This window comes from Sus scrofa, chromosome 2 (assembly GCF_054392235.1).
Source record: "Sus scrofa isolate SSC_HxYL_T2T_F1_AM1 chromosome 2, Sscrofa_HxYL_maternal_Yorkshire_Landrace_v2.0, whole genome shotgun sequence".
In the NCBI taxonomy this organism is placed as follows: domain Eukaryota; kingdom Metazoa; phylum Chordata; class Mammalia; order Artiodactyla; family Suidae; genus Sus; species Sus scrofa.
The window spans coordinates 4,572,639-4,586,510 of NC_139384.1; the positions used below are offsets into that span (position 1 = coordinate 4,572,639).

General features: G+C 52.4%; 1 protein-coding gene and 1 long non-coding RNA gene across 7 annotated transcripts in view; one reads left to right on the forward strand and one right to left on the reverse strand.

The window, feature by feature from the left end:
- LRP5 (LDL receptor related protein 5) overlaps window positions 1–13,872 on the reverse strand; it is a 119,871-nt gene that overhangs the window by 30,341 nt on the left and 75,658 nt on the right. For all 6 annotated transcript variants that reach the window (XM_021082720.2, XM_021082719.2, XM_085010556.1 and 3 more), the window contains exons 9-12: window positions 11,671–11,960; window positions 7,301–7,527; window positions 5,653–5,837; window positions 1,419–1,742 (exon numbers count right to left, since the gene is read on the reverse strand). In XM_021082720.2, the coding sequence (XP_020938379.2) occupies window positions 1,419–1,742; window positions 5,653–5,837; window positions 7,301–7,527; window positions 11,671–11,960 (1,026 nt within the window). The remainder of the gene's footprint in view (window positions 1–1,418; window positions 1,743–5,652; window positions 5,838–7,300; window positions 7,528–11,670; window positions 11,961–13,872) is intronic.
- On the forward strand, window positions 7,721–11,934 carry LOC146405033 (uncharacterized). Its single transcript, XR_014836774.1, has 2 exons — window positions 7,721–8,422; window positions 8,552–11,934. It is a non-coding gene; the product is annotated as an uncharacterized LOC146405033 (long non-coding RNA).

A 13,872-nucleotide genomic window follows, 5' to 3' on the forward strand; every position in this document is an offset into this window, starting at 1 on the left:
ACTCTGGGATTTGGCAGGTGCTTCCTCGTGCTCCTGGGAAGTGCTAAAAACTGTGTGTTGGGAACCGTGACACCAGGAGGGGACATTCCTCAGGACCATGAGGAGCAAAGCTGCCTGGGTTCAGAAACTGTGTCACCCAGGATGTGTGTGGGCCATCAGTCACAGTCAGAGCTGTAGCTGGGCCACGTGAATCCAAGCTGTGGCCCTGGGCCTGCCAGCCACGGGAGCCAGCACCCGAGTCACATCCCCCTGGGCAGAGGGAGGGACAACAGGACCAAAGGGAGCCCAGGAGAAGGGAGTCCCAGGGCATGGCCCCAGGCTCGTCTCATACCAGCTCAGGGCCCCAAACAAGCCCCTTGGCCGTCCAGGGCCTCAGGGCCCCGCATCCACACAACTTGGGCTGAGGAAGCCCAGCCCTCCTAACGCCCTGGGCTGTGAGAGGCTCAGGCAAGGCCCTGGACCACAAAGAGCTTTATAAACTGTCAACTGCAGAGTTCCTGTCATGGCTCAAGCTGGTTAAGAGCTCGACTAGTATCCATGGGTATGTGGGTTCAATTCCTGGCCCTGCTCAGTGGGTTAAGGATCCAGTGTTGCCATGAGCTGCAGTGTAGGTCTCAGGTGCAGCTCAGATCCAGTGTTGCTATGGCGTAGGCCAGTAGCTGCAGCTCCGATTTGACCCCTAGCTTGGGAATATCGATATGGCGAGGGTGCGGCCCTAAAAAAATAAAATAAAATAAACTGTCCAGAGCTGCACAGAGGCCGAGTTATAAGCAGCTCTCTGCTGACTCACAGAGAAAAGCCTGCCAACAGGACGCACCTGTTCTCCCTGCAGGCCTGTGGGAAAGTCATTCTTGGGCTCTCTGGACCTGGCTTTTCTTATTATTGAAATGAAAGCAAAAAAACCTACGTAATTTAGAGGATCACACAAGCGGACAGGAGGCCACATGGCAAGGGGCCAAGGGCAGGGACTCTGGAGCCAGCCTGCCTGGATTCAAACTTGGTTCAAGTCTTAAGAGCTGTGTGGCCTTGGGCAGTAGCCATCTCAGTGTCCGGGGTCCTTGTCTGTGAAACGGGACAGTGATACTCCTGACCCTGTGGGCTTGGGGATCCAATAAGTGCCATGAAAAGCCCTTGGAACAATGCCTGGCTCTGTGAGGCTCTCCCCAGAGGCTCTTTTTCACATTCAAAGAACCCCCCAGGGCACGCGCCAGCTGAGGGCTTGGCCCATCTACTTGTGTCTTGATGAAACCACAGGTCTTCCACCCAGCCTGAGCCTCCAGGTAACATCTTGCAACTCGTGCAGTGCACAACCTGCCCACCTGTCCATGTGCCCCCAGGTATCTCCAGCCAAGAACTGTCTTTCTACCTGACCCGCCAGACGGATCCAATGTGGTGCAGGGGGAGAGTGTGATACTTACGGCTGCAGTTGCGGCTGCTGGGGTCCAGGGTGTAGTGTGAGGCGCAGCTGCAGCGGTGGCCGCTGGGGACGGCCAGGCACAGCTGCCCGCACTGCCCGTTGTTGTGCATGCAGTCGTTGAGGCCGTCCTGGCGGGAGGAGTGGAACACCAGGATGTCCATCACGAAGTCCAGGTGGCCCTGGATCAGGGTGCGGTTCCGGCCACTGGTCTTGTCGGCCCGCTCGATGCTGTGCAGGTTCCAGTCTGTCCAGTAGATGTAATCGCTGTACTGGGTCAGGCCGAAGGGGTGCGGGAGGTCGTCGGCAATCACCACCCTCTCCTGACCTGCATGGAGACATGGGGGCACGGTGTCCACGACAGCACCGGCAGGGGCGTCCTCATGGGCGAACCAGTTCAACCTGCCGCCTGGCAGCCGGTGTGGGGCGCGTGATGGGTGTGGCCACTTTGGGAAAGGAGCTGGGTCCACCGAGGCTGGATGTGCGTGGACCCCGAGGACAGGTAATTCCCTCCTACGGGCACGAGAGAAAGGCAGGCAGGGTCCACGCAGACGACGCGGGGGAGGATGTGCACAGAGCAACGGCCACGAGCTGGAAACAACCCAAAGGTCCATCAATAGGAGGACGGGTAAAAAACGGGTAGGATCTTCATGTAACGGAAAGGACGCAGCAATGAAAAGCATGAGCACATCACGGCCGAAGCTGACGGTCCTTTGAGCCAACGAAGAAAGCAGCCAGCCGCCGAACAGCACACGCTGTACAACCACATGCACAGAAAGGTCCAGAACAGAACAACTCGTGCACCTAGATAGAAGTCAGGACAGCACTGACCCCTGAGGAAGCTGCTGAGCTTGACTAAGAGCTGGCATGAAGGAGCCTTCTGGGGGTTGGAAACTTCCATGTTTTTTTTTTTTTTTTTTTTTTTTTTGCTTTTTAGGGCCACACCTGTGGCATATGGACGTTCCCAGGCTAGGGGTCCAATGGGAGCTGCAGCTGCCTGCTTAAGCCACAGCCACAGCAATGCAGGGAGCTGCGGCTATGACTTACACCACAACTCATGGCCAGGCCAGATACTTAACGCACTAAGCAAGGCCAGGGATTGAACCCTCTGGGTTCTAGTTCGGTTCATTACTGCTGAGTCACAACGGGAACTCCAAAATTTCCTTGCTTTGATCTACATGGGAGCTACATGGGCTGTGCTTATGCTTCTGTGTAGGTACAAATATCTGTATGTAAAAATTCTTCAACTTAAGCACTTAAGATTTTGGTACGTGACTGCATATCTATGACAATAAAAATTTTCAATAAAACCTTCATCCTAGCAGTCTACTACGTGAGTGGAACTAGGCTCTAGAGTCAGCCTGGGCCCCTCACTCCTTCCCTGATCAGCACGTGACCCTGGGAGAGCTGTGTAAGCTCCCAGCCCCTCAATCTCTCCATCTGCAAAATGGGTAATTTTGGGGGGACCTGTACCCACAGCATGCGGAAGCTCCTGAGCCAGGGATCAAACCCGAGCCACAGCAGGGACAACACCAAATCCTTAACCATTAGGCTGCCAGGAAACACCAAAATGGGTATGCATAAGAGTGCCTTCATGGGCATCCATGAAACTTAAACATAATGCCTTGTGATTTAAAAAAAAATCAGAGTTCCCTTTGTAGCATAGCAGAACGAACCCAACTAGTATCCATGAGGACACAGGTTCAACCCCAGGCCTTGCTTGGTGGGTTAAGGATCAGTGTTGCTGTGGGCTGCAGTGTAGTTCACAGATGCGGCTCAGATCCAGCATTGCTGTGGCTGTGGTGCAGGCCGGCAGCTGTAGCTCTGATTCAACCCCTGGGAACCTCCATACGCCACAGGTGTGGCCCTAAAAAGCAGCAACAACAACAACCCAACAAAAAGAATATTAAAAAACCGTTGTGGGAGTTCCTGTTGTGGCGCAGTGGTTAATGAATCCGACTAGGAACCATGAGGTTGCGGGTACGATCCCTACCCTTGCTCAGTGGGTTAACGATCCGGCATTGCTGTGAGCTGTGGCGTAGGTCGCAGATGTGGCTCGGATCTGGCGTTGCTGTGGCTCTGGCGTAGGCCGGCAGCTACAGCTCCAATTTGACCCCTCGCCTGGGAACCTCCACATGCCGCGGGAGCGGCCCAAGAAGTGGCAAAAAGGCAAAAACAAAAAACAAAAAACCGTTGTGGCTCAGGGTATTAAGAACCTGACACAGTGTCCATGAGGATTCCAATTTGATCCCCTGCCTCGCCCAGTGGGTTAAGGATCTGATGTTACCTCAAGCTGCAGTGCGGGTTGCAGATGTGGCTCAGATCTGATCCCTGGCTTGGGAACTCCATATGCCATGAGGTGGCCAAAAAAAAAAAAAAAAAAGAACATTAATAAGTCAGTCAAAATATTTTAAGACTGTAAAGAACCATGCCAATGTGTGAGTATTGGTTATTACTGACTGATGAAATGATGGGTAGTTACAATTTTTCTGCATAGTTTTCTGTATTTTTAGAAACTCTCTAAGTTGATTACTTCCTCATTCAGAAGAAAAAGAGTTATTACATAAAGAGGCTCCCTGATTGCCTCCATCACACACACACAAGCACGCACGCACGCATGCACACGCGCTCGTGCCTCTCCCAGGACCCGGGAGCAGAATTTTCCAATAGCCACTGTCATTCTCTAAACGCTCAGAGGGTCCTGGCGGTGCAGCGGGCGTGGGTGAGAAGGGCCTTCACCCTCCGTCTCCAGCTCTCACGGCAGCAGCTGTAAGCGGCAGGGACCACCAGCGCTAGGGAACCGAGGCACAGAAAGGTTAAGTCCCTTGGCCACAGTCACACGGTTAGCATGTGCGGGGCCGGGACTGCAGCCCGGCTGAGGCCCCAGCTTCACACGGCAGGGCCAGTGCCCACCGTGTCAGGCACTGTTCCCGCCCTTCCCTCGACAGGGGCCTCCAGTGTTATTAACCAGGGGCTCTGCAAACATCTGTGGCTACATTTGCAGAAACGAAAATGGCCTGGCTCACGCACGACTGCCCTCGACCTGCAGGGTTGGATGGCTTTCCAGGGCTTTCGCTGGCTTTCCCGAGGATGGCTTCCCTCTGGGGGTAGTTAGGGAGCGTAATTACGTGGGGCAACTGGAGCCGTGCTATGGTTGGTTTCCCATCGGCATCAGCCCCTTGTAACTCACTGCAGGGCTGGGCGAGGGTCTCAAAGACACAGTCAAACTTTGCTCTCGGCCTTGGATGCCAGGACAGTCAGCGGGCAGGGTGGGTGCTGCCCACCACGAGAAGGAACCAGGGCACTGGGCTTCTAGCTCTGGCTGGCTCACACAGTCCCTGGAACAAGCCCTTCAGCCCACCGAGGCCTCCATTTCCTCATCTGTAAAATGGGAACAACCATCCCCCACCACAGGTGGCAGCGGCAGCGATTCGGAAGCAAGCCAAATCCTCTCTGTGGCACAGGGTGGCTCCATCGCCTGGTGTCACTTGAGAGCTAATATAATCCCCTCCCCCCCAAGAAGTCCAGAGATATGTGTTCTAGGTTTAAATCCTGCCCTCACTGCTGAGTGGCTTGGAGCAAGGGGTGTCTTTTTGTATTCCTTTTTTTCATTTTTGGCTGCCCTGAGGCATATGGAATTCCAGGCCAGGGATCAGATCTGAGCCACAGTTGCAACCTGTGCTGCAGCTGCAGCAATGCGGGATCCACCACCCGCCGTGCTGGGCCGGGGACTGAAACTGTGTCCTGGCACCACAGAGACGTCACCAATCCCCTTGCACCATGGCAGGAACTCTGGAACGAGGGTTTTTTTGGGTGCCTGTTTTTAATGGAGTCCCAGGATGCTGAGCGTTGCCTAGGAGTGGTCCCAGAATGGTGCCTGGTACCCACTAGGTATCCAGGGTCGGAAGGAGATGGCGCACGTGTCCCTGGGGCCTATGCAGTGCTCTGTGACCTTAAGTCCTGTGACCTCCCTGGGCCTCCGTGTCCGGCTCCGTGAAGACCTAAGCTTTGTGGTGTAGGGTCAGATCAGAATCCTGGCACAGGGGTGTCTGGGACCCGGCTCTCGGCAGGTGTAGAAAACAGCTGTCACTGGGGCTCTCCCGACAGGCCTCCAGCAGCAGCACCCGGGGAGGAAGGGGACCTCCCCCAGAGGGGCCGAGGCTGGCTCAGCGCGTGTCCACACCTCCTGCGGGGGCTGAGGGTGGCCCAGGGACGCCCGCCCCCCCGCCGGCCCTCACCCAGCATGTTGGACGACTCAATCATGTTGGTGTCCAGGTCCGTCCAGTAGAGACGCTGGTCGGCGTAGTCAATGGTGAGGTCGTTGGCCCGGCCCACCTTGTCCACCAGCGTCATGCCGTTGGTGCCGTCCATGAAGGCCCGCACGATCCTGGGCTTGCCGCCCCACTCGGTCCAGTAGATGTAGCTGGAAGACACGGGAGGCGGCAGGGCGGGCTCAGGGGCGTCCCGCACTGCGGGGCAGGGGACGTGCCCGGTGCCATCTCCGCTGTGCTGACGACATTCCTCCAGGGCGGAGAGAAGGGGTGAGACCCTAGGAGGCCCTGCCCCAGCCCAACGTCCCCCCAGCAGCGGTCATGGAGCTGCCTCCCGCCTCCTGGAGCCCCGCACCAGCACCCCCGCAAGCCAAGCGCTGATATTCTCGCTCGAAGACAAACGGGGGGCACAGACGAGGTGACCACCTAACAGGACATCCAGGCTGGGACACTTGCGTCAGGGACAACTGCTTAACTAAGCTGCAGAGGAGGCCAGGGTGACGGGAGGCGCAGGTGACGGCAAGCAAATCGGGGGTACGCTCCCTCTCCTCAAAGAAGGTAGAGGCGACAGGACCCAGAGGCCAACGGGCCTCGCGGGGCTGGATTCAGACCCTGCCCTGCCGCCTCCACCGGCAGGTCCTCCTTCCTCGCTCTTCGGAGAAGGAGTCCCCATTCCAGGACCAACTGATTGTTTCACAGGTCCTTTCGTTGGAACCTGGGCCTTCCTCCCTGTTCTGCCGATGCCGAATCTCCCCTTCCCCACAGGGCATGCAGCAGGCAGGGGCTGGAGGCCCCTACACATCAGGTCACTGCTGCTTTGTGGGGTGAGGGCTGCGGGCAGAGGAAGACTCCACCCTGGCCCCGGGCTGCCTGACAGGTCAAGGCATTGCCTTGCAAGGTGGCTTTTATTTATTATTTTTTTTATTTTTAGGGCCTCACGTGTGGCATATGGAAGATCCCAGGCTAGGGGGCGAACTACAGGAGCTACAGCTGCCGGCCTGCGACACAGCCACAGCAACGCAGGATCTGAGCCTCATCTGCAACCTACACCACAGCTCACGGCGACGCCTGATCCTTAAGGCACTGAGCAAGGCCAGGGATCGAACCCGCATCCTCACAAAAAGGACACTGGGTTCTTAACCCAGGAAGCCGCCACGGGAAGCTAATCGGCAGCGAAGCAGCCTGTAAGAAGCCGGAGGACTGGAAGCTCAATGCGGCTTCTCGGCCCAGCACTTCCCTAAACAGTGACATAACCTTCCGTAAGTCACTTAGCTTCTCTGAGCCCCAGTTTCTGCATCTGCGAAATCAGGTGCACAGATACCCACCCCTGGCAGGACCCCTGGATGCTGAGATGCGATGACCCACGGGGAGCGCCCAGGGCAGCGGCTGCGACAGAGGCTCCCCTTCCTGCCTTCTGCTCTGGGCCTCAGTTTCCCCTCTGCGATATAAGCCAGGTGGCCCCGGCTACCTCAAAGCTAGTAGTGGTCAACACTGCTCGAATCGCAGAGTGCCAGGTGGGCAGCTGTCTGCCTCGGCCTAAGGTCATGACTGCATGGGCTGGTGTAGAGAGATGACGGGGACAGGGGCACGTGTGCTGGACAAAAATGGCCCTTACCCTTTGGTGGGGTCTAGGGCCAGGGACCTCGGGTTGTCCAGGTCCCGCCAGACGAGGACCTGCCGGAACTGCCCGTCCAGCCGGGCCACTTCGATCCTGTTGGTCCCGGTGTCTGCCCAGTAGAGGTTCTTGCCCATCCAGTCGACGGCCATGCCTTCCGGGTAGTCAAGGCCAAACTCGATCACGTGCTCCACGGAGCTCCCGTTCATGAAGGCTCGGCTGATGGTCTGGGAGCAGGTGGGGAGGGACGGCCACCGGTTAGAAACCAGAGGGGTTTTTTTGTTTGTTTTGTTTTTGTTTTTTTTTTGTTTTTGTCTTTTTGCCATTTCCTGGGCCACTCCCGCAGCATATGGAGGTTCCCAGGCTAGGGGTCGAATCGGAGCTCTAGCCACTGGCCTACGCCAGAGCCACAGCAGCGCAGGATCCGAGCCGCGTCTGCAACCTACAATGCTCACGGCAACGCCGGATCCTTAACCCACTGAGCAAGGGCAGGGATCGAACCCGCAACCTCATGGTTCCTAGTCGGATTTGTTAACCACTGCGCCACGACGGGCACTCCCTAGAGACCAGAGTTTTGTCTTGGTTTGCTTTAATGGCCACATCCATGGCCTATGGACGGCAGGGGATGGAAGCCGCACCTCTGCAGTGACCAGAGCCACTGCAGGTGGATCCCTAACCTACTGCATCACAGTGGGAACCCCCCACACCAGGGTTTTTGCAGACCTCGTGCCAGGAGATCCTAGGTCTCCGGGAGCAACTACGGACCACATCTGAGGCCACATCACCAATATTGGAGTTTTTATTCTTTTTATTTTTTTATTTTTTCCTCAACCTTCAAGTTTTTAAATGAACATCTGAAAAGCAGCCAAATGCAACCTTTTTAGAAGAAACAATTTGGCTACATATGTGTGTGCGTGTGTGTATAATATATAAAACACAAAAGCATCTAAGTCCCTATTAAAATAATAGTATCATATAAGACGTGTGTGTGTGTAAGATATAAAACACAAAAGCATGTAAGTGCATATTAAAATAATAGTATCATATAAGACATATGTGTGTGTAATATATAAAACACAAAAGCATGTAAGTGCATATTAAAATAATAGTATCATATAAGACGTGTGTGTGTAAGATATAAAACACAAAAGCATGTAAGCGCATATTAAAATAATAGTATCATATAAGACATGTGTGTGTAATATATAAAACACAAAAGCATGTAAGTGCATATTAAAATAATAGTATAAGACACGTGTGTGTAATATATAAAACACAAAATATTAAAATAAGTGCATATTAAAATAATAGTATCATATAAGACACGTGTGTGTGTGTGTGTGTGTGTGCATCATGACCCTTAAAAAGAGCTGTATCCTTTCATCCAGTAATCTTCCTCCTGAAACTTTATCCAAAGGAATAAAAATACAAAAGAGGCCTCATACACTAAGATGTTCATTACCACGGCAACACTTTTTTTGGCTGTGCCCATGGCAAGTTCCAGGGCCAGGGACCCGGCGCATAGCAGTGACAATGTCGGTTTTTAACCCACTAAGCCGCCAGAGAACTCCATCGTGGTATCACTGAGAGTCGGAAAAAACTGGAAGAACAAGTCCCCTAAAATAAGGGAAACGTGAAGTATGCTGAGGAACAGGTGCATGGCGCAATATTTTACTTTTTAATTTTATGACTACACCTGAGGCAGATGCAAGTTCCTGGGCCAGGAATTAAATCCAAGACACAACTGCAACCTATGCCACAGCTGTGGCAATGCGGGATCCTTAACCACGAGGCCACCAGGGAAGGAATGCCAATATTCTTCTTTTATCTATCTATCTATCCATCTAATTTTATTTTATTTTTCTTTTTAGGGCCGTATCGGCAGCATATGGAAGTTCCCAGGCTAGAGGTTGAACCGGAGCTGCAGCTGCAGGCCTATGCCACAGCCACGTCAGATCTGAGCTGCGTCTGTGACCTATGCTGCAGCTTGCGGCCATGCCAGATCCTTAACCCACTGAGTGAGGTCAGGGATTGAACCTACATCCTCATGGAGACTAGTCAGGTTCTTAAGCTGCGGAGCCGCAATGGGAACTCCATATTTATTTATTTATTTATTTGGACTCTGCCCAAGGCATGGGAAAGTTCTCGGGTCAGGGATTCAAGCTGCACCCCAGCAGCAACCAAGGCTGCTGCAGGGACAACAAGAGATACTTAACCTGCTGTGCCACAAGGGAACTCCATTTTAAATTAATTACTTATTTTATTTATTTTTGGATACAATGGAATATTACTCAGCCATGAAAAACAAAATTTTGGATCAGTGGAACAGAATCAAGAGTCCAGAAATAATCCCACACATTGGTCAATTAACCATCAATGAAGGAGGCAAGAATATACAAGGGAGAAAAGGCAGTCCCTTCAAAAAGCGGTGCTGGGCAAGCTGGACAGCTATGTGTACATCAATGAAGTTAGACTATATTATACAATCAAATGCAAAATAAATTCAACATAGCTTAAAGATTTACATATAAGACATGACACCATAACACTCCTAGAAGAGAACACAGGCAAAACACTCTCTGACAGAAATCCTACCAATGTTTTCCTAGGTCAGCCTCCCCAGCCAAAAGAAATAAAAGCCAAATACACCAATGGGACCTAGTCCAATTCATAAGCTTCTGCACAGCAAAGGAAACCATAAAAAAAGGACAACCTACAGAATGGGAGAAAGTATTTGCAAACGATGCAACCAACAAGGGCTTAATTTCCAAAATATACAAACAGCGCATACGACTCTATGACAGATAAACAATCCAACCAAAAAAATGGGCAGAAGACTGAAATAGATATTTTTTCAAAGACGAGAGACAGACGGCCAATGGACACATGAAAAGATGCTCAACATTGGTGTTGATTAAAGAAATGAAAATCAAAACTACCATGAGGTATCACCTCACACCAGTCAGAATGGCCACCATTTAAAAGTCTGCAAATAACAAATGCTGGAGACAGTATGGAGAAAAGGGAACACTTTTCCTCTAGACTGTTGGGGAGAATGTAAATTGGTGCAGCCCCTATGGAAAACAGTATGGAGGTTCCTTAAGAAACTAAAAATAGAGTTACCATGTGATCCAGCACTCCCACTCCTGGGCATATATCTGGAGAAACACTAATTCAAAGAGATACATGCACCCCAATGGTCAGAGCATCACTATTGACAACAGTCAAGATGTGGAAACAACTTAAATGTCTACCTAGAGATGGATGGATAAAGAAGATGTAGTACCCATACACAATGGAATACTACGCAGCCACAAAAAAGAACAAAATAATGCCATCTGCAGCACCTAGAGACGACTGTACTAAGTGAAATCAGAAAAAGACAAATACCATATGACAGCACTTATATTTGGAATCGCAGATATGATACAAGTGAACTTCTTTACAAAACAGAAAGAGACGCGCAGACATAGAAAAGAAACTTTTGGTTACCAAAGGGGAAAGGGGGTGGGGAGGAATAAATTAGGAGTTTGGGATTCGTGGGTCGAAATGACTATATATAAAAGAGAGAAACAACAAGATCCTAACTGTATAGCACAGGGAACTATATTCATTATCTTATAACAAAAGCCATGATGGGAAAGAAAAAAAGAAGAAGGATGAAATTTTGCCATTTGCAGCAACATGGATGGTCTCGGAGGGCATTATGGTGGGTGAAAGAAGTCAGACAGAAAGACAAACACTGTGTGATACGACTTCTGCGTGGGATCTAAAACATACAGCAAACAGTAAAAATAACACAAAAGAAGTGGGCTCGCAGAGAAACAACTGGTGGTAACCAGTGGGGAGAGGGAAGAGGGGGGCAAGGGATTAAGAGACACAGATTCTTAGATGCCAACTCTTGCCTTTGGTGCAGATAAGCAAGGCGATCCTGCTGTACAGCACAGGGAACTATATCCAATCACTTGTGACGGAGCCTGATGGGGGATCATGTGAGAAAAAGAATAGATACATATGTGTATGACTGGGTCACGCTGCTGTCCAGGAGAAAATTGACAGAACACTAAATCAAATGTCGTGGAAAAAATAAAAATCATTTAAAAAAAGAGATACAACCTGTTAGATATAAAATAAGCTACAAAGATATATCACACAACATGGGGAATACAGCCAATATTTTACAATAACCACAGAGCATAAGATTGAAAAACCGTGGCTCTCTGCACTGTACACTTATACAAAATAGTGTGCAGCGCCTATACCACGATCTTAAAAAAACTTAGAAACTTTTAAAAAAGAGAGAGAGCAGAGAAACTTGTTTACACCAGGCAGGTGTCTGCGGGAAAGGGGGGGACACCTGGCCGCCGTACCTTCAGGCTGACGTCGGTCCAGTAGATGTGGTTAGTGGACACGTCGAAGTCCAGCGCGGAGGCCTCCTTGACGCCCGCGAGCGGGATGGCCACGTCGTTGTTGTTGGTGTCCAGGGAGATCCGGTGGATGGCGGCCCTGCTGGTGAACACGAGGAAGGCCTCGGGCACGATGCAGGTCTTCATGTCACTCAGCAGCTCCAGGCCGATGGGGCAGCCGCACTTGGTGGCGCGCGGCGTGAAGAAGCACAGGTGACTGCAGCCCCCGTTCCTGTCCGCGCACGGGTTGGTCCCTGCAGGGAAGGACGCGGGCTCTCGGCACTGGCGGCTCCACGCCCGGGCGGGGCTGCGTGTCCGCCAGATGCCAGATGGGGACGGCAGGCGGGCGATGGGCACCCAGGGCCTGCCCAGGCACGGGGAAGGGACGTGCCGTGATGGCGAGCTCTGGACCCAGGGCAGCCCCGCCATTTTCACATTTGCATCCACGTGGCGACCTGGTGACAAGCCGCACCCCCTGTTCCCCGGACCCCGCAGGGCCTGGACTCCTGGCCTGGAGACTGGACTGCAGCCCGGACCCCACCGAACGGGTTCCTGCCGTCCACTGCCCTCCAAAACCCAGGGTCGCCAGGACGGCCAAAGGTGCTTCGTCTGTTATTACGGCAGACGGTACCTAGCATTCATGCATTTATTTCTGCCCAGCCTGGTAGTCTCACTCATCTGCTGGAGTGCTGTTAAAAGTGGCTTCAATTTAGTGTTAAGTACGTCTGCTAAAAAGAGATCCTCCGCCCATCTTTCTCAGCAGATCCCAACATGAGAGAAGACGGGAGGGAGGAGACAGCGAGAGGGTCCGGTTTCTCAACTTGATTTAATTTTTGCTTTTCAGGGCCGCACCTGCATCATGAGGACGTTCTCAGGCTGGGGTAGCCTCCAGCCGACACCACGGCCACAGCCACTCGGGATCCAAGCCATGTCTGCGACCTACACACAGTTCACGGCAATGCTGGATCCTTAACCCACTAAGTGAGGCCATGGATATTAGTCAGGGTCTTAACCCACCGAGCCACAGTGGGAACTCCCCGTTTCTCACCTTTAAGTCACTCCCCATGGATACACCATTTTCCTTATCACCAGTGGGCCTCACATTCCACGGGGACGTGGCTGGTAAACTAGGTGTTGATGCCAGCATCTTGTCTCGGAGCACAGGCTGTCCCCAGGTGCCCCCTCCCCCGAACAGCCTCACCTCTGGGCCCTTGCTCAGCTGTCCCTTCTGCCAGGCAAACCCTGCCCCCACCTACTCCCTAAATTCCAAGCTCAAATGCCCTCCCACATATTTTATATATATATATATATATATATTTTTTTTTTTTTTTGGTCTTTTCAGGGCCGCACCCGTGGCACATGGAGGTTTCCAGGCTAGGGGTCTAATTGGAGCTGTAGCTGCCGGCCTACACCACAGCCACAGCAACGCAGGATCGAGCCACGTCTGCAACCTACACCACAGCTCACGGCAATGCCAGATCCTTAACCCACTGAGCAAGGCCAGGGATCGAACCTGCAACCTCATGGTTCCTAGTCGGATGCGTCAACCACTGAGCCACAATGGGAATGCCCTTATTTTACGTTTTTAAAATTTTTTTCTTTTTCTTTTCTTTTTTTGTCTTTTTAAGGCCGCACCCACAACATATGGATGTTCCTAGGCTAGGGGTCGAATCACAGCTGTAGCTGCTGCCAGCCTGTCTACACCACAGCCTGTGTATACCACAGCCACAGCAACACGGGATCCAAGCTGCATATGTGACCTACACCACAGCTCACGGCAACGCCGGATCCTTAACCCACTGAGCAAGGCCAGGGATCGAACCCGCATCCTCATGGATACCAGTTGGATTTGTTATCACTGAGCCACGAGGGGAACTCACCCTCCCATATATTTTAAAGCCAGGCATCCCTCTAACATCACAACCACAGTCACCAGCCAGGCCGCAGAGCTACGGGGCGTCCCACCCGCTAGACTGTGCAGCTTGAGGCTGAGCACTGCGCCCCTCTGGTCCTCCCCCTCTCCCAGCAAAGTGTCTCTGATGTGTAGGTCAGTACTAGGCACTGAGGCCCCACCAGAACAGAGTCCCTGCCTCCAACAAGCCCACAGTCCTGTCCCCCATCTGTCCCCCCACCAGAGCTGGACACTACTGTCCCCAGTGTAGTTTG